Raw genomic sequence first — 21,957 nt, 5'->3', positions numbered from 1 at the left:
CTCACTCAAAGGTTTCAGGGTCAAGTTTGTTACGTGTTGTTTCAGAACATCCCAACGATGTGGTAATCCTGCGAAGAAATTGTAGACCTCCTGGATGATTCTGAACATAGAAATTATTTGTCTATAAAAAGTTAAAACTTACTAAGGCTTTCTGAAATATTACTAGGCCCGGTTTTTCAGTGAGCGGTTAAAATTTTGGTTAGCTAACCTAGTTTAAATTTTAACCAATACTTTAACCCTTATATCGTTTTTCAGTGCTTTAAACCAAGATGTGCAATTCTATAGATTTTTGACAGAAAAATAAACAAAATAGAATTTCATAACCTATTTTATAAATAACAAATAACATAACATTACAAAAATGATTAATGCATTCAAGTTCCGATTCTTCATCTGATGATGAAGATATAATCAAGAATATAATAATACATAATACAATATTTCCCGCGATAACACAAAATGTCATAATTTAACTAACCTCTTCTGTCAGCAAATATAGATAAACGTCTGTCGGAAAATTCGGAGTTAAACCACCTATCATAGCGAGTATCGGTTAAAATCTTGGTCAACTTAAACGGGTTTAAGCGATAACCTAGTATTGAAAAACTGATTAACCATAAAAATTTCGGTGACCGAAAAATCTGGGTTAACCCAGCACTGAAAAACCGGCCCTAATTCATTATAAATGAATGAATAATTGGCTTAAAAAATTGACATAATTTAATAATTTATCGCATTTTAATTTTTTTTGGGGTGGAAGGAAATTCGCCCCAAACCCTTGGCGCCCTGTGCGGGCGCACGGCTCGCACGGCCCTCGGGCCGGCTCTGGCTTTAAGTAGTTATTATCTAGTTAATATATTGAGTTAAGATAAAAAAGAGCTCAGACTAAACGTAAACAGGAAATTAGTCTTCTTCCTACATCTCTTTTAGCTTTTACTACTAGAGTTGCACAAGTTTGACTTGAATGTTTGAAATTGACTTGAGTTTGACTTACTTTTAACTCAAACTCAAGTCAATCCTTGTGACAAATAATCCAAGTCAAGTCAAACTGGTCAATCGTACAGGTTTTAAAATTCAAACTGTTTGTCAAACTAGTTTGAAAGAGTTTAAAATATAATTTATTTAGTATCTAGATATACTCTTTTGTCGAGATAGACATGTTCGTTGACAATTAGGATAAGAAAATTAATAATACAATGAGTGCCATATAAAAGTAACTTGACACAGGAAGATTAAGCTATTATAATAGTCAAAATAGGGTCGTAAATTTCTTGAAAATAATTCCTGTACGCTTAGAATTGCTTGCTGGCAAGTTTCGTTTTATCTAAATCACTTTTTTATATTTCTATTTGAGTGTTACTAGATTAAAACGAAGAATTCGAACAATCTACTTTAACAAAAATTTGTGAAGGAACAACAAAATATTATATTTTTGATAGAGTAGGTTTCCAATGCCATTAAATTCCCAAAAAAATAGAGTAGGTTTAATGAATCTTTTGCGACTTTGCAATGTCGTTTTAAATAGTTAGTTCACTATTTGTCATTTTATAACGCTGTTCTTTATTTTTGTATAATAGAAGTATGCAGATGCACTTTGCGATTTTCATTGTTTTGAAATCACCTGCCGCAACATCAAAAATAAAGCAGTATATTTATTTTTCTTAATTTATTCTGCTTCGACTACAGATTATTTTCTCTTAATTTTTGCAGTTGGAATACCTTTAAAATCAGACTCAATTTGTTCTGGTACTTATTCTGAGCCGAAAAATATTCAGGTTCAGATATTATCTCACAAAGCACCACACCACACTTCAAAACGAACGTAATAAACAAACCAAGCATAGACTTCATAAATATGAACTACAAACTAATTTGCGGAGTAGCAGATTCAGACCTATCCAAATAAGTCAAAACAAAAGTCGGTACTTACGCTCTCAATTAGAATTGGAAATAAACACGTTGCGTAATAAAATATTTAAACTTCAAACTGTTTGAAGAAGTTTGATTTCAAGTCAAACCTAAAGATATCGAAATCAAGTCAAGTCAAACTTTTTTACAAAAAAATTTGGTTTTCAAATCAAGTCAAGTTTGTTGAATAAAATCAAACTAGTTTGACTTGATGCATCTCTACTTTTACTTTGCCCTCCAAAATCAAACGCAGCAAACTATAACGGGTCTTACTATATGACCGAAGTATTCAAACTTTCGGGTCTTAATTGCCTATATAATTTCTTTTCTCTTATTAACACTATCAAGGACTTCAATACTGTTAATCTTGTCTACCCATAATATTCCTAGCACTCTTCGATAACACCAACGCTCAAAAGCTTCCAATTTCTTAATCTCTAATGGCAGAGAGTCTGGAAGATCTTCAAACTCCGTTGAAGGCTGTAAACAACGAATGTGTTGCAAAGGGCTTAACAATCAACACAAAGAAAACAAACTGGATGGACAAACAAACAAACCGGTCGGAAAAATTAATATTGAAGACTCAGTACTAAAATTAGATAACAAAATCCTGGAAAGGGTGAAACACTTTAGTATCTGGGTAGCTGGATTGACTACCGGGTAAAAAGTGATGGGGAACTTTCTACCAGAGTAGAACTTGCACGACAAAGCTTTATTTGCTGGCATTCTTTATTGTGCAATAGAGGTCTGTCATTGACCACACGTCTAAGAGTATTGAAGTGCTACGTCTGGTCCGTTTTGTTCTATGGATGTGAAACTTAAACAACAAAATGAAGAATATCAACAAATTAGAAGCGTTCGAGCTATGGTGTTACCGTCGCATGCTAAGAATCCCGTTGATCAGGGCCGACGATAACGGGCCTGCAAGGGAAGCACTGCAGGCGGGCGCCCCTGTTTAGGGGGCGCCAAAATGATTTTTTTTCTGCTGGTGTCATACAAAATACTAATTTAAAAAGCCGAAGGGAGCCTATGTTACTTTTGCAGCCGGTACTGCCGTTGATCATTCAGGGCAAAATCGAAGAAAAGGCTGGGTTGGAAGAAAACAACTGTTCTGGCTGCGTAACATTAGACAATGGATAGGTCAAACGGTCGAGGAATTGTTTCATATGGCTGCCGACGGAGAAACATTTCATCAGCTTGTTAATACGACGATAGTCAACGCTTGAAAACAAGCACGGATACAAAGAAGAAGAATTGCTTCCATGTCCAGGCCCTAGATCCGTTTATTTTACTAAAATAGCCAATTAAGACCATTATTCTATTTTGACAAAAGCAGCATTTTGGCAATGCGCCTTTTTTAAATTCTTATTAGTTCTTTAGTAGGTATTAACATATTAAAATTCGTACAAAGCCAATCATTGAATGTCATTTACTGGTAAATACATTGTTATTAATTGACACCCATTCAGTAAAAAGTTTTTATTGCAGGGAAATTTCAATTTTTTTCGGATTTAAAATATAACTTCTCCCTCTCTCTCTCTCTCTCTCTCTCTCTCTCTCTCTCTCTCTCTTTCTCTCTCTCTCTCTCCCTCATATGGCGCTACAGTCCAAATCGAGCCTTGGCCTCTCCCAGCATCCGCCTCCAAGTGGGTATCTTTGTTCCTGACTGCTCTCCTCCAGTTATCCACCCTCAAGATCTCTTTACCATCGGTTTTCACTTCGTCTATACACCTCTTCTTGGTCTTCCTCTTCCTACTGGCCGACGTCCCACCATACAGGGTGAGGCAAATAAAGGGCCTATTAGAAATATCTCGAGAACTAAAGGCAACAGAATCATGAAAATTGGAATAAAGGGGTTTTGAAGGATGATCTATTAAATGAAAATATTTTCATCTCTTTGCAACTTCCGGTTATACCGGAAGTTGCTTATAACTTCGTTTTTTTAAATGGGACACCCTGTATATTTTCACATTTTTGGATTCTCTTCAATGTCTTCTTTCTTAAAATATGAGATTTTGTAATATTATACAGGGTATTTTAAAAGATAATTACGTTTTTTTATTAATTTCGTAGCAAAATTAACACCCTGTAGAATTGTAGTAGTTTGACATCTAAAACTCTACTTACGTTCAAATGATTTTTAATATACTCTACTATTGTTAAGAATCATTAGTATAGCTAAATTTTTAATTTTAGTATACAGGGTTGGTCGAAACTCGGAATGAGTATTTTCTGAGTTTTCTTAAATGGAACACCCTGTATTTTAGTATTGTAATCAAATGATATTTTATGGTACTTTTTTATTTCTTAAGCATTCCCTATACCTAACTGCTTTAATTTGTGCCTAATTGTTAATCGCACCAACAATCTTAACTACGTAGGTATTTTGATAGATCCATTATTGGTAACTTTAAGGACCAGTCTGGATTAGTATGTATATATTTCTGAAAAATTATTTGGGATTGAGTATTTTCACGGCCAACCTAATAAAATTTTACGTATTTTTTGGTGCAATTAATGTTTAGCTTGAATAACCAATAACTCACAAATTAAAGCAGTTAGTTATAGGGAATGCTTAAGAAATAAAAAAGTACCATAAAATATCATTTCACTACAATACTAAAATACAAGGTGGTCCATTTAAGAAAACTCAAAAAATACTCATTCTGAGTTTCGACCAACCCTGTATACTAAAATTAAAAATTTAGCTAGACTAATGATTCTTAACAATAGTAGAGTATATTAAAAATCATTTGAACGTAAGTAGAGTTTTAGATGTCAAACTACTACAATTCTACAGGGTGTTAATTTTGCTACGAAATTAATAAAAAAACGTAATTATCTTTTAAAATACCCTGTATAAGATTACAAAACCTCATATTTTACAGGGTGTCACAGGGTGTCCTATTTAAAAAAACAAAGTTATAAGCAACTTCCGGTATAACCGGAAGTTGCAAAGAGATGAAAATATTTTCATTTAATAGATCATCCTTCAAAACCCCTTTATTCCAATTTTCATGATTCTGTTGCCTTTAGTTCTCGAGATATTTCTAATAGGCCAGTTATCTGCCTCACCCTATATAGTACGTTCTTTAACGGTAAAATATTACAAAACCCTTAAATTCTAAAGAACCGCTTGGATTGAGATGAAATTTGGCATACACAAAGCTAACAAGTCAAAGAAAAAAGTGATGTTGTGCCGATGTGTGCTTTTACCCTGGAGGTGAGTTTCACCCCTTCTCGAGCGTAAAAAATATACGTCCAAAATAAGTCCGGAAATGGATAAACTGACTAATTCTAAGCAACTTTTGTTCTATAGAGTTTTTTTTTTATTAAATCAATGAGTTATCTGCGAGTGAATATGTTCATTTTTCAACAAAATAACCACGTTTTTAGACGGTTTTTCGCAAATAACTCAAAACAAAAATATAGCCTGTTAAAAAGTGAAAAAAATTATGTATATATTAGGTCTCTAGACCTAGTAGAAACAGAGTTATAGCTAATGAAAAATAGGTTCATATTCGTCAAATTCCAAATCGAATATTTTAACGTGAAATAATAAAAAAATGAAGCACTTTTTGAGGATAACTTATTACAACTTTTTTAAATTGTTTAAAAAAAGCTTTATTTCTATTTTATAAAAAAAATTATATCATCAAAAGTAAACAAGTTACGCTCAAAATAATGTTGGTCCCTTTTTTTTGGTAAAGAAATCGGGAAAATCACCCCATAATTTGCATCTTAAATGAACTTAATCGTTACCACTTTACTCGTGTATGTATTGTTTATATGATCTTCGTATTCTTCTATGTAAATTTCTTCGGTTTAAAGTACTTATTTTTGAGAGGGCTGTAGTTGAAAGATCTTGAAGGAGTCACTAATCACGAGCGTATGCATATTTTAAACAGCCATATCTTAACCATTTTTTGTTTTACAGAAAAACAAAAAAATACAAAATATTCAGAAAACCAAATCCGACTTTTATTACTGTTTGAGATTTTTTAAATTGTAAATAATTTTTAAGTTATTTCGAAAAAAAAACATTTTTTTTTTCAAAATAAAAATTTTTAAAAATTTTACTTTAAAACCAAACTTATTCAAAAATAAGCACTTTGAATCAATGAAACTTACAGATCATATAAACACAACATAAGTAAAGTAACTTGTAAAGCGGTAACGAATAATTTCATTTTAGTTGCTAATTAGGGGGTGATTTTCCAGATTTTTTTTTGCCAAAGCAAAAGGGACCAACATAAGTTTGAGCGTAATGTGCTTACATTTGATACTAGAAACTTTTTTATAAAAACAGAAATAAAGCTTTTTTTAAACACTTTAAAAAAGCTCTAATGAGTTTTCTCCAAAAATGGCTTCATTTTTTGGATATTTCATGTTTAAATATCCTATTTGAAATTTGGCGAATATGAACCTACTTTTCACTAGCTATAACTCTGCTGCTACCAAGTCTAGAGACCTCGTGCATACACTATTTTTTCACTCTTTTACAGGCTATATTTTTACAAAGAATATTTTTTCGATAAAATACTTATTTTAGAGTTATTTGCGAAAACCGTCTAAAAACGTGGTTATTTTGTTAAAAAATGAACATATTCACTCGCAAATAACTCGAAAAGTACTGACTTGGTGAAAAAACTCTATAGAACAAAAGTTGCTTAGAATTAGTCAGTTTATCCATTTCGGACCTTATTTTGGATATATATTTTTTTCACCCTCGAGAAGGGGTGAAACTTACCCCCAGGGTAAAAGCACACATCAGCACAATATCACTTCTTTCTTTGACATGTTATCTTTGCGTATGCCAAATTTCATGTCAATCCAAGTGGTTCTTTAAAATTTACAGCAAAAACCGTGAAAGAATGTACGAAATTTTTGTATTTTTGAATAATTTGCTATAGAGGGTTCTTTGTAATATTGGTAGAGCTCGTGGTTGAACCTTATTCTCCATACCTTTGATACCCATATATACCACGATGGTCAACTCCCTGATGAATGGTTGAAATCTCTCTTTCTACAATTAGCCAAGAAAAATAATCCTAAACCGATTAATTAGTCTTATAAGCCACACCATAAAAAATACTACTCAAAGTTATTCAACAGCGTATATATAAAAAATGTGAAGAACAGACTGGAATGGGAACAAGAGAGGTATGGTGCGCAATGACGGTACTATTACAAAAATGCAGGGAATACAATAAAAACGTATTCATTTGACAGGCATTTGACAGAGTTCAACATGATAAACTCATACATGCATTGAAACACATACAGCTAGATCCCATGGATATTAATTTAATCAAAAAAGATGATAAACTCATACATGCATTGAAACACATACAGCTAGATCCCATGGATATTAATTTAATCAAAAATCTATAATCTATACTACAATCAAACAGCGGTCGTACGGGTAGAAGATAGTAAGACAAACCAAGTGGAAATTCAAAGAAGTGTCAGACAGGGATGCGTGCTGTCGCCACAATTATTTATTGTGTACTCCCAACTAATATTTCAGGAGGCACTATGGGAAAGAAGTGAAGGTGTAAGGATTGGAGGGAGCATCATTAATAATATAAGATTTGCAGACGATACCGCAATCATGGCAGAGAATATAGACGATTTACAAAGTCTCCTAGATATAATTAACAGAGAAAGCAAAAAGATGGGACTAACAATGAATATAAATAAAACCAAATTCATGGTGATCTCAAAAAACCCTGTTGACAACATACATCTGACATTGGAGGGTAAACCGATAGAAAGGGTCGAGAAGTATAAATACCTAGGAGCCATTATAAACTCACAATTAGATCAAGATGATGAGATAAAGGTCAAAATAGAAATAGCTCGAAAAGGATTTATAAAATTCAAGTCAATGTTTGCAAATAAGAAATTGAGTATGGACATTAGATTGAAGTTCATCGAATGTTATGTTTGGTCGCAACTACTATATGGGGTAGAAGCTTGGACTCTAAAAGCACAATCCTTAAAAAAATTGGAGTTATTCGAAATGTGGCTATACAGGGTGAGTCATGAGGAACTGTACATACTCCTACCTCGTATAGAGGCCCCTATGGGGAATAACAAATGACCATTAAAAAGTGTCTGCTCCCATTTTTTATTAATATACAGGGCGAGTTTCGCATTTTGACAGAAATTTGTATTCGTCATAATTTTTGAACGGTCAGATCTATGTGTCTCTTATTTTGGTCAATCGTAACACTATTGCCACCTAATCAACTGATTTATTCAAACTAGAAAAAAATCAGGTCCGGCTTTAAAAAAATTAGTTCGTTTGCTAAGCTTTGTATAAGCTTTTTGAAAACTCTAATATGAATTTTACAAATAAGACAAATAGGTAATTAAAATAACATATTTATTTTTTTCCGCACACGATTGCTTAATTTTTTATAAAAAAATCAAATTTGATTATGAATTAAAAGTTTGGTAAAGTGAACCATAGATTTAACAAAATTAACTTTTATTACCAAAATAAATTTTTTTTTGAACAAATATTTAATTTATGTTACCACCAATCCACTGATTTATTCAAACAAGAAAAAAATCAGGCCCGGATTTAAAAAATAAGTTCGTTTTGGTCTTAGAAAAAATTTCAGCCTGTATATGCTTTTTGAAAACTCCAATATGATTTTTACAAATTAGACAAATAGGCAATTAAAATGGCATATTTGTTTTTTCCCCACACGATTACTTAATTTTTTATAAAAAAAATCAAATTTGACTATGAATAATTAAAAGTTTGGTAAAGTGAACCATAGACTTAAAAAAAATAACTATTATTACAAAAATGAATTTTTTTTAACAAATATTTAATTTATGTTATCACCCAATCAACTGATTTATTCAAACTAGAAAAAAATCAGGCCCGGATTTAAAAAAATAGTTTGTTTGGGTCTTAGAAAAAATTTCACCTTGTATACGTTTTTTGAAAACTCTAATATGAATTTTACAAATAAGACAAATAGGCAATTAAAATGGCATATTTATTTTTCCCCACACGATTACTTATTTTTTTATTAAAAAATCAAATTTGACTATGCATAAATAGTTTGGCAAAGTTTTTGCATAGATTTAAAAAAAATAACTTTTTTTACAAAAATTTATTTACAAAAACAACGTTTTTCTTAAAATTAAAAGTTTTACCATTTTTTTTTTCTATAACACGTCTAGATCTAAAACTTCCAATAACACTTCTTTTGGACTCTATAGTTTAACATAGACGTGATCAAATTGATAAATTTTTAATTTTTCCACCTAATTTTTGCGATTTACAAGTTTGCAACTTTTACAAGAAGAATACTAAAAGTCTACAACAATTTTCATAGTCTTTACAATGGTAAGAGGTATGTGCTGTAAAAATTTCAGAAAAAAAATATTAAAATGGAACAGAGTTGTAGCGAGTTAAACCGTGAGTTCATTTTTTTTTATTTTTAGGTTAAAATTCCGATTTTGACAAATTTGATTTTTTAATAAAAAATTAAGTAATTGTGTGGGGAAAAAAATAAATATGCCATTTTAATTGCCTATTTTCTTATTTGTAAAATTCATATTAGAGTTCTCAAAAAGCGTATACAGGGTGAAATTTTTTCTAAGACCCAAACGAACTAATTTTTTTAAAGCCGGACCTGATTTTTTTCTAGTTTGAATAAATTAGTTGATTGGATGGTAACATAAATTACTTATTTGTGCAAAAAAAATTAATTTTTGTAATAAAAGTTATTTTTTTAAATCTATGGTTCACTTTACCAAACTTTTAATTCATAGTGAAATTTGATTTTTTTATAAAAAATTAAGTAATCGTGTGCGGAAAAAATAAATATGCCATTTTAATTGCCTATTTGTCTAATTTGTAAAATTCATATTAGAGTTTTCAAAAGGCGTATAGAGGGTGAAATTTTTTCCAAGACCCAAACGAACTAATTTTTTTAAAACCGGAGCTGATTTTTTCTAGTTTGAATAAATTAGTTGATTAGGTGGTAATAGTGTAACGATTGGCCAAAATAAGAGACACATCGATCTCACCGTTCAAAAATTATGACGAATACAAATTTCTGTCAAAATGCCAAACTCGCCCTGTATATTATTAAACAATGGGAGCAGACACTTTTTAATGGTCATTTGTTATTCCCCATAGGAGCCTCTATACGAGGTAGGAGTATGTACAGTTCCTCATGACTCACCCTGTATAGGCGTATTCTGAAAATTTCTTGGACTGCAAAAGTCTCAAACGAAGAAGTGTTAAGAAGAATTGGACATGGAAGGAGCTGATGAACACATTTAAAATAAGAAAAATATCGTATCTGGGCCACATACTTCGTAAAGATAAATACTCTCTGCTACACGTCATCATGCAAGGAAGAGTAGAGGGGAAAAAGGCTTGGGAAGAAAGAAGAAATCTTGGCTGAGGAATATCAGAGATTGGACTAACCTCAGTGTTGAACAGATATTTCACGTTGCAAAAGACAGAGAAGCGTTTAAAAAAGTGATCGCCAACCTTCGTTAGAAGACGGCATAAGAAGAAGAAGAAGAAGGTACCTCTGTGGCAAATGGGTCCCAATATCCTCCTTAATACCTTTCTTTTAAAAGTATTAATACCAATTCCAAAGCCAATCCTGGAATGCCATTTATTCATAAATGCATTGTTGTTGATTGACACCCATTCAATAAAAGTTTTTATTTTAGGGCAATTTCAATTTTTTTGGACTTTAAAATATATCTTAATCGCGACAAATTAAAATATCGCCTGTTATATCAATAATCGAAATCAATTTAAGAAAAACCATGTCAAATCACCGTTGAAAGTTGAATTAAGACAGTTACTGACATTACATTTTAGTATGGTATAATTTAGACCACACAACGTGGAGATGACTATCGAAATTGCCAACTGGGCGCAATTGTAATAGAATTCAGGGTCTGACTGGAGCTAAGAAAGAAATATTAGGTATGCGATTTGTGTTGAAGAGGTGTGAGATTAAAAGATTACATAAATTCTTTTCTTATATAAAGTATTAAAAACTTTATTTAATTTAATTTTTATAATCTATTTATCTATCTATCTAATTAGCCCTCTTCGGTCCATCTTTGGACATAGTAGGTCTGTTCAATCATTTTCCATTCTTCTATGTCTGTCGCTACAGTTATCCACCTAGAGCCCACGTGCTTCTTGACATCATCTGCCCATCTCATTTGTGACCTTGCTCTACTTCATTTATATTCCCACGGTCTCCAATTTATAAGAATTTTGTTCCATCGGTCTTCTTTTTGTCTTATATTGTGTCCGGTGTCCGGTAAATCTCCATTTGAATTTTGCAACTTCTTGTCTAACTGTTGTTCTGAAGCTATTTTCTTGTGGTATTTTTACAATTTTAATTATTTATAATGGGAAATAAGCCACAATATTATTAAAAAACGATTTTTAATATTAGATAATACTATGAGATCTCTAACGCGAGAATTTTAATGTCACTGTTGCATGTGGTTGGCTTTTTAAAGACAGATCACATGCTATGATTTTTTTGTGACGGATATTCTTGAGTTGGGGTTGATTTCATGTAATCTAATGAACTATCTTTCAGTAAAGTCGTCCCAGGAACGCAACTCATAAATATTGGCAATATCATTTTAAAGTCTTCTACTTTAAAATGTATCATATTATGTATCTGAATTGCCGATATAAATGAGTCAAATTAAATAAATTATTAGAAGAATTTTTTTACTAAGCAACAACATTTTTGTTTATGTTAGTAGTATTTTGTATTTTGACAACGGCACCCGATTTGGGTGTCGAAACGTTAATAAAAATCATTTTTTAATAATATTGTGGCTTGTTTCCCATTATAAATAATTAACGTTCTTGTCTAACATCACCCGGTTTGGTTTTCTGTCTTAGGGAGCGTTCAATTATTACGCAACGCGATTTTTGAAGATTTTTGACCCCTCCTTCCCCTACGTAACGCACTCTAATGAGCGTATAACTATTGCGTAACGGAATTTTTGAAGATTTTTGACCCCCCCCCCCCCTCCCCAAACTGCGTTAAGTAATACTTGAACGGCCCCTTATCCACTCATTCCTCTTTTTATCCATTACTCTTATGCGCATAACACACACATATGTGCTTAAGTGCACTACATAAGACTAAAACAAATTTTTATAATAATAAAAGTAAATTAAATAAACAAAATTAGACCAAAGAAATAAAGAGAGAAATAAAATTGGCCTGGGCATCATTCTGAAAATTGTCTTATATATTCTAAACAACAGAAAATACCCCAATACCTAAAAACAAGAGTCTTCAATCAATGTCCCAAGTACCATGTATTTTGTCGGACATAACGTCCAATTGATTTAAAAATCCACAAGGAAAAAGTTTTCCTGTAGTTAGCTGTATACCATGTAATACAAAAAATAGTAAATCCTTTAACACAGGTATATATTTAAAATCCCTAAAAAGGGCTACATCACAATCACATAACTAGTTTTCGACTGGTTTACCAGTCATCATCAGTGCTTACGTGAAGTTTACATGCTAACCACCAAGATATAGTTTAACAAAAATATGTGGGTCAAAGCCCTGTATAAGTGGTCCGTTAAGGAAACATCAGTTAAAAATGCCAATTAGAGCATGGATGTTTAAACTATTTTAAATTAATGCCCCAGGTAACATCTGAGCTGTGGTGTGACTAGATTACATGGTGAAAGTCTGGTAGCAAATGACACTGTCATTTGCACATGTCATTTGCTACCAGACTTTCACCATGTAATCTAGTCACACCACAGCTCAGATGTTACCTGGGGCATTAATTTAAAATAGTTTAAACATCCATGCTCTAATTGGCATTTTTAACTGATGTTTCCTTAACGGACCACTTATACAGGGCTTTGACCCACATATTTTTGTTAAACTATATCCTGGTGGTTAGCATGTAAACTTCACGTAAGCACTGATGATGACTGGTAAACCAGTCGAAAACTAGTTATGTGATTGTGATGTAGCCCTTTTTAGGGATTTTAAATATATACCTTTTATAAAGGATTTACTATTTTTTTTATCCAATTGATTTGTTACCCTTTTATTAAACTCCCATGCAAAAATCAGACTGCTTTGACATGTTCTTCGTGTTCCACTCATTAAAATGCCCAGTTGATGATAAACACCAGTCTGATTTTTGCATGAGAGTTTAATGAAATGGTATCAAATCAGTTGGAAGTTCTGTCTGACAAAATACATGGAACGTTTTCCATATTTATAATTCGTTATTTTTTTTAACCTGTTCCCCAATTAAAACTTCCCTGTTCCAGTATTCCCATACATCAAAGTTTGTCCAACTAGACACCGTTAAGCTATTAAAAAATTTTCAGCTTGCTATTAATAAACTTTTTTTTGGTACGCGGGATCCAGTTCTATGATGCGAACTTTGAGAAAAAAACACAGTTTGATTCGTACACCCGATATAGAATGAAAATTAACCTTTTTAGCAACAATATTATTGCAACGATATTGTTAAATAATAAGCCCATAACATGTTAAAAAAATCACCTAAATTGGACAACAGGTTTAGGAAATTCGAGACATCAAAATGGCCAATTTTTAAAGTGGCCGGTTAATTTTGGCCCAGAGTGTATTTCTCTAATTATTCTCAATACTAATATCAAACTGAACATTGCCATAACATCTTTTTTTTATTGCAGGACCTAACTCTTCTTGTGAAGACAGTGACACGGAATCTGAACCTGGCATCCTTCTAAAGCGGAAACAACGTAGATCTCGAACAACATTCACTGGTGAACAACTGGAAGCTTTAGAACGAGCTTTCAGTCGTACTCAATACCCAGATGTATATACAAGAGAGGAACTAGCTCAAAAGACTAAACTAACTGAAGCAAGGGTGCAAGTTTGGTTCTCTAACCGACGAGCTAGACTAAGGAAACAACTAAACTCGCAACAACTTAACGCTTTCAGTGCAATATCTCTACAGTCTGCTTTCCCAGGAGTCCAGCAACACTATCCCGAAGCAAACTTTAACCAGAGCTCTTGGGCTCAGCAATCCTATGTACCTTCTGCTATAAGTTCAACTTCTCTCCCAAGTTCTCTTCCTAATAATACAAGTACCAGCTCTGCAAGTACAACTACACCCTCTCAGAGCGCGTTGTACAATTCCTATAGCAACGGAAGTCATTTGGAACAGAGTGCTGTGTTGAATTGTAGTAACCAGTTTGGCTACAATACGTCCCAAGTATCACCCAGTCATCACAGCATATCTCCCCAACAAAGTGCTGTATGGTCACGTCATCCTCAGAGTAACAAAATGACTGAAAATATCTCTCCATCTTGGCACGAGAATTATAGGTAAGCCACACATTTATTATCCCATGGTTTTACTTTCTCCAATATTGACATAGATCCTATATGAATGAGTCAGTGGCTCACAGCTTTAATGATGCAGTCGCTACTTAATACAACTTGTGTCAGTGGCTCAATATTTATAACAAAAAATTACATATTGAAATTAAATTACAATAAGTGTTCTAATATATCATATGCTGTTTTTTTTTGGGTTTCAAATATACTATACCTACTTAAATAACAAAAAATATTTAATTAATTAATTTATGATTTTGATATCACAGCTAAAATTATGCAAACTTTAAAACAACAAAAATTAATCAAGGAAACGAACTCGACGCATTGCAAAGTGATTGATAATTTTGTAGGTTCTCGTACATTATTAACCCTCGTAAGGCGGTGCGGGGTGCAGCTGCACCCCAGACCTCGTTCTTCTCACCTATCTTTTTTAATAATTTTTTTTGATTTTTGTCCATTTTTTATTTTTTATTCGCATTAAATTAAATTCTAAACGCATTCCACCCATTACAGCATTTAAAACTCTTTGCGTTTATTTGTTTTTTTTTTGGAAAAATGACTGTAAGGTGCAAATGATGAAAATTTCATCCTGAATTTGACGTTTCTGCTGTTCTACCTGGAACTAACAGAGCTATGGGACAATGTCGGTGTTATTTATGTCAGAAAAAAAGACCGATAGTCTCGGCATAACTGTATTGTGTGTAAAAACTTTGTGTTGCTCACACTGTGAAAAATTTCATGTGTTTGTCTTGCAGCGATAATATTGTTTTTAAGAAGAAATGAGTACTTTGTTTGTAAAATTATATTTCATAATATGAAAAACAAGTCTTAATTAACTTATTTCCCCAACGTTCACATATAAAAAAATGGATATTGATGGGGTGCAAATGCACCCCGCACCGTTGTTTACGTAAGAATCTAAGCACCGCCTTACGAGGGTTAAACTACAACCTGTAGTCGTCTAGGCATTGATTCGACCAACTTTCTACTAAGTATTTTATTTTTGATGTGAACAACAAATTTTTTATAATATGCAGTGTAATATAGTATTCACGTGGATAAAAGCTCATATTGGTCTAGAAAATAACGAAAAAGTAGATCAGTTGCTAAAAGACAGCATTTTCAGTAGCGAGGAAACATTGAATGATATTGGACTTCAAGAATGTATAACCATAAGTAAAACCAGACTACATGAGAACTGGAAACTTCAATCGAATTAATACTGTATAAATTGTCAGACAAGGTATACTCTTTTACATCTGAAAATCCCGACAAATTATTGGCATAAAAATTTTTCAAAACACGATATTGTTACTATCTCTCGACTAAAATTTGGCCATGCCTGTTATCCCGCACATCTATATAAAATCAATGTAATACAGTCGGATTTGTGCGAAAATACAATAAGTGACTTGGATCATATATTTTTTGCATGTGACAAATATGTGACACCAAGAAAGCTATTAAATATGCAGCTATTGCAAGAAAACCTTTATCCCACATATAATCTGATGAACTTACTAGATTTGAACAAACCGTCAATCTTTAGGATTCTTCTAGATTATGTTAAGTCGTGTAAAGTGAAACTTTAGATTAGGTCTAGCTTTGCTACCTTTGCCTTATCTCCCTGGTAATAATACCCCGTATCCCTACTTAGTATGTGGTTAGTCACCCTGATCTACCTGGATGCGAAAAGTTTTTTGCCCTTCCCTACCCTTGCTTGTTCGATTGGATTCGTAATGGTCTTGGTGTATGGTAGGTTTGGTTAGGCGTTGATTTTAAAAAGTGTTGCTGGCTAAATGGGCGCAGTTCCCAAAGGCCATAAAAGAAAAAAAAACAAAAAATTTTCAATAACAATTAAACCCAATTACTGGGCTACTGTTTTAATGACATTTCGGCAATTATAAAGCAACCAATTACGAATTCGATATGAGGTGTGTTTTGGATCGTTGTCCTGATAAAACCGGTAATCGTTAATGATATCTAATTTTTGAGCACTAGCGGCGAGATGCTGCCTTAGTATATCCAAATACACGTATTGGTTCATATTCCCTTCAATAAAATTCATTTTACCCACCCCTGCAGACGACATACACCCTTACATCATCATTCCCCCTCCACCGTGCTTTACCATAACTTTCATATTTTTCATGTTAGTTCTTCTTTCGGCTTTCTCCACACAACTATTTTTCCATCGGACCCAAGCAAGTTTATTTTGGTTTCTTCAGCAAATATTACTGAATTCCAATCGTTCAAATATTTTTACCCTGGCTAACATCAATCTAATATGCCGTTTATTTGACTAACAAATAGTACATTGTTTACCGGGTAGGAAAAGCTTAACATTCCTGGACGACTGTGAAGATTGCTAAGTCGAGGCGCAAGCCGAGACTTAGCAACACAGAGTCCAGGAATGTGGCTTTTCCTACGAGGTAAACATACTATTTTTCCGCAAATCGTTTAAAATTCGACAGATATTGATTGATTTAAAAAAAAACGCGATAATTTTATTCCCAAATAAATGGTGCTTTGAAATTCCTAATAAAATTACTTGGGTTACTATGGAAACGTATTGAGGTTGAATTGTCAAACTTGACAATGTTTTCTATCATTTATGTAGAACACTAACAACTGTACGGAAATATCATTTCCTTACAGTAAGAGTAAGGAAATGACATTTCCTTACAGTAAGGAAGTCCTGACTTTTTCTTCAAGAAATTTTGACAGGAATGTCAAAATTTCCTGGCGATTTGCGGAAAACGTTTATTTCTAGCAGGTCAAGCATGTAGATTATTATTTCGCAATATCTGTCTAATTGGTTCGGAGTTGCATCTTTTCCAAACTGTCTTTCCACCTCATCTCGCAATTTTGGTTCACTTTTTTATGATTAATAAGTTGCTATCTCTCTGACAATTCATAAAAAAACAAAACAAAAAAAAAATAAAAAAAAATAAAAAATATAATAAAAAAATTGTTAAAAAATATATTAAAAAAAACAGAGTAAAAAACTTAGTAGTAGTAATAGTTTTAAATTTAGATACTAAGCATATATTTTGTAAAAGAGAGAATTCAAAACACATTGACTGGCCAGTTGGTTGCTTAAACCAGTGCCAATAAAACTAAACACACACACAACTTTCCTCAGGTTCGGTAAAAATCTTATTTGCAGTTAATCTGGATCATATTAGGTATATATTTTCAACTCTGTATTCAATAATATCCTGATCTGTTGATGAACATTTATTCACAATTTTGGCGATGTTTCTCTTTAACTGCCTATCCATTTCTATGGTGAGTAATAATTTAATCTCTCGCTAATCATCGTTTGGCGACCCATTCTTAAATCATTTTGTCATTTGCTGATTAAATGCTTGGAAATATCAAATTAAACATAAAAATATCTGCAATATGAATTTAATGCAACGCCTACTTTGCACATTTCAAATTGATAAATTGTGTAATGCTTCATCTTATCTGCATCATTTTTGCTGTGACATCAAAATCATACATACAGTAATTAGATATTTATTATTGTTATTTAAGTATATGGTACATTTGAAACCCAAAAAATTGATTATGCTATTTTAGAAGACGTTTTAGAAGACTGCCACAGCTAGTTTTATGGAGTAGCGATTGCAATATTTAAGCTGTGAGCCATATCTCAGTTTAGAGTTTTTGAGTTTTAACTGTTTGATCTATAGAGTTTGTAGTGATTTTATGCCAGGTATCGTAGTTAGTTTTTTATAACTGTTTACATGTTTTGTACTCTAATACTGCTCTTCCCACTTTTAAGAGATTCGTGCATAGTTGATTTTCTTCTGAATGAATTAACGGATTCCGCTAATTTATTTTTTATTCCATTTGACTTTCTTTGGTATTTATACTATTGGGCAACTGTTTACTCAAACTTTTTTTTGAGCCTATACCGGGTGAAAGGAAAGAAATGTTTGTATTATGTTAAGGTTGAAACATCCTGTAGGAAGGAACAGGTACAAATGTGGGTATAGGGGAAGGCGGGGCGGAATGGGGTAGCGGGGTGGAATGAAGATTGGTATTTTTAAGTATCAATGACGTGGTGCAGACTAGCAGCAATAAGTAAAAGTACATCAGTGTAGTGTGACTGAAGACCGGTAGGCATGTTTGTCTAGTTCTCTTGACGTTAACAACGTGAACCTATCGTTGCGTGGTTTTTCGCTTATAATGTGTAACTGTTTGTGATTTTATGACCAAGGTAAGTTGCACACGCTTGTTTTTTTACAACGTTAGTTGGTAATACTTGTAGAGTATTTATTTAGATTTCTTTTAGTCTAGGCAAACGTTTTCTTACCAATCGTTTTCGAGTGACCATAGCTTGATGAAATAAATCATGTGCTTGGGGCGGAATGGGGAAGTCCACTTGGGGTGGAATGGGGAAGTACCCCTTGCCGCCCACAGTATTTTTATTAAACAGGAACTCTATATTTAACTATTTTTCTTCTATTTCAGATGGTTCTAGTATACAAAAGGAAGACGAATAGACAGCCATGGTCTACTAAAAGTATGAATAATGCTGCCGAAGCGGTTATTTCTGGTCAAGTAGGTTATTTGAACGCTCCGAAGCAATTTAATGTTATCCAAAGTACCTGGAGATATCCTGCAGAGAAAAGGAAAGATCCGCAGTACCATATTGACAAAACAGCAGGGAAATTTTAAGCTGTTTTCACCGAAAGGCGAGAATATGAGCTCATGAGCTATTTGAAAATTATGGAGTATCGATTATTTTGTCTAACGATGATAGATTTGCGTACCTTAGCTTATCAGTTAGCTGTAAAAAATGGCCTAGCCCACATATTTACGAGTGAAGTCGCCGGCCAAGATTGGGTCAATGGATTTTTAAAGAGAAATCCTACTTTATCACTTCGGGAACCTGAGTCAACATCAGGCGCCAGAGTTATGGGCTTTAATAAAGTGGCAGTGATGAACTTAGCTTAACATAACTTAACATAAAATGACTTTTCAACGGTACTTAATAATTGGACTTAATAATTACAATTATTAAGTTATTTTTTTATTAATTTCACTAATCTTGTAATGACTACCCCGTTGTGCCCCGGTGCAGGGGCAGAACGGGGCAATTGACATTGTTTAATATTTTAGTAACGAAGTTACTGTTCTTGTTCTTATAAAAAAATAATATTGTAATATAATGTCAACAACATAACAATGAGTTTATATAATGATATGCAGCTTAAATAATTAATCCTAACTTATTTTTAAAAATCAATTTCAACTTAGTACCCCATTCCGCCCGCCTTCCCCTACGTCTAAATCATGCTGTAGCATGTATCATGTTTTGTCAAAATTTTGGTTTTTCTTTTAATTTCTCTCATGTCTTTAAAAACAAAGAAAATAGACACTATTACTCTTTAACACAGAGCCTATTTTACTTCAAATGAAACCCGAGGCGCTACACAACTTTCGGGCCCCTAAATACGATTTAATAATAATAACTTTTTTAAATGAATTAATTATTTAATAGAAATATAGTTCCACCAGAAATTTAAAATTTTATTAACAATAAATAAAATTTATATTTAAACAATTAAACATTGTTTAAATACAGTGTGTCGCATTCAAGATAAAAACAGCTCTATATTTCGGCTATCAAAAAAATACAGATTTGAAGTTTTGCACAGTCATATAGGTGGAAGGTTCACATTTTTTAAGATACTCAACTGATATTTAAATTTTAATCGCGGCCTACAGACACACACCCACACGGCACAAACAAGGTAAATTTTCTCGGTTCTATATTTTGCTTCGCGTTAGAAATATCGGAAAAGTACTTCCCAATCTTATTCTAACTCCACATACCAAATTGCATGACAAAATTAGCACTTTTAGGTTTTCAGTATTTGTAGTCAGGACCCTAAAATTCATCTCAGCTGTCCCGAGATGCATCTCGGGCCTGCCAATTTTAAGTTTTACGGTCCCAAAAGTGCGAATTTTGTCAGGAAATTTGGTACCTTGGGTTAGAATAATATTTGGAACAACTTTTTCAAATAACTTTTTCTGATGTCTCTAACGCCAAGCAAAATATCGAAAATTTAGGTAACATTTCTGGTTATATCCAGTTGTGTAACACATTCACTAATTTTATCAATATATTGATTCGGTCTATTATTTATAAAATATTATTGAAATTCCAGGTTTAAATGTTTTGGCCAATCGCCTATATCACTAGGAAAAAGTTATTGACATTGTCGTTTTCTACAGGAGATGGCGGAGATGTACTTGTGACAGGTAAAGTCGTCTGGAAATCAACAGTGGAATCATCATTTATCATTTCCTGTTCGTAAAATGAAAGAATTTTAAAAATTTATTTTGTTATTGCATTAAAAAATTTTTTTTGTGATCTTTCCGGGCCCTATTAAAATGCGGACCCGAGGTAGGTGCCTCACGGGCCTAGTGGTAAAATAGGCCCTGCTTTAACATGTTTTATAACTGAAATAATATCTACTAAATTAACAATAAAGAATAACAACAATTAACAAAACTCTAAAAAACAAAGAACCATAACGTAAACTAATATCGTGTGTTCTCCCTCTACTTCGAATAACAGCTGCATATCGCTTAGGCATGTTGGATATTAGCGGGCTATTTGACTTTGGTCTATGGAATTTTAGATAGCAAAAACCATAGTTTCTATATCTTGGAGGGAAGTATGAAGGGGCTGACGAAGTCTTAATTGTCTACCGACAATATCACACAAGTGATCAATATGATTCATGTCGGGACTGTGAGGAGGCGAATTCGATTTCTGAATATTTACCTCATTTGAATATTGAGTAACGACACGCGATATGTGAGGAGGCCATGCCTTCTCAGGCATTAAGATGACATTATTTCCTATATAGGGTGTGAAAGAAACAAAGTGTTTAAAGAAAGAAAATTTCTGTAAAATGTATCTTTTGCTATTTAAAGATTCTTCACGAAAGACACCAAATCCGTTCTGACTGTCAATAAAATTCCAATCTAAAACGTCACAGAGCCTCCATTAAACAATCTCGTCTCTTTTATGTTGTGCTATAGGTACCTGCCGCGCAGCTGGTCGACAAATAACTCTTATAAGTGTCGATCAGAATTGTGTACAAAATGTGTCTTTCTGTTTTTAATGTTTTGTTAACTGTTGCTGATTTGTATTGTTAATTTAGTATTATTTCAGTTAGAACACATGTTAAAAAATAACTAAAAAAAACAAAATCTACAAGACATGAGACAACAAGATTTTGATGTATACCCACCCTGGTAATTTTACTCAAACTTAACATAAGAAAAACATTTCTTTCTTCCACCTCGTATTAGCTCAAAAATGAAGTGTGAGTAAACCTTAAACCTTTGCCCAACAGTGTAAAGACCAAAGAAAGATCTAAAATAATAAAAAAATAGCCGAATCTGTTATTTCGTTCACGAGAAAATCAGCTTTTACAATGAGCATAATCTGTAGGTGCAAAACTTTTAGATAAGGTGAGTTTATCTCAAATTGACCTGAAAACGTAAGAATCTGGAGAAAAAGAAAAAATATATTTTGTACTATATCTTACGTAATTTGTAAATTTACTATGCTAATACCCATTTTTATATCCTTTTCCAACTTTTTAATAAGTAT

The 21,957-nt window shown here is 32.8% G+C and overlaps 1 protein-coding gene across 1 annotated transcript in view; it reads left to right on the top strand.

The window, feature by feature from the left end:
- LOC126887415 (protein gooseberry) overlaps positions 1 to 21,957 on the top strand; it is a 116,960-nt gene that overhangs the window by 86,426 nt on the left and 8,577 nt on the right. Inside the window, exon 4 of the mRNA XM_050654926.1 lies at positions 13,637 to 14,294. Coding sequence (XP_050510883.1) covers positions 13,637 to 14,294 — 658 coding nt within the window. The remainder of the gene's footprint in view (positions 1 to 13,636; positions 14,295 to 21,957) is intronic.

Source organism: Diabrotica virgifera, chromosome 6 (genome assembly GCF_917563875.1).
Source record: "Diabrotica virgifera virgifera chromosome 6, PGI_DIABVI_V3a".
Classification (NCBI taxonomy): Eukaryota; Metazoa; Arthropoda; class Insecta; order Coleoptera; family Chrysomelidae; genus Diabrotica; species Diabrotica virgifera.
The sequence above is the reverse complement of the archived record's forward strand: the minus strand, read 5'-3'. Positions and strand labels throughout refer to the sequence as shown.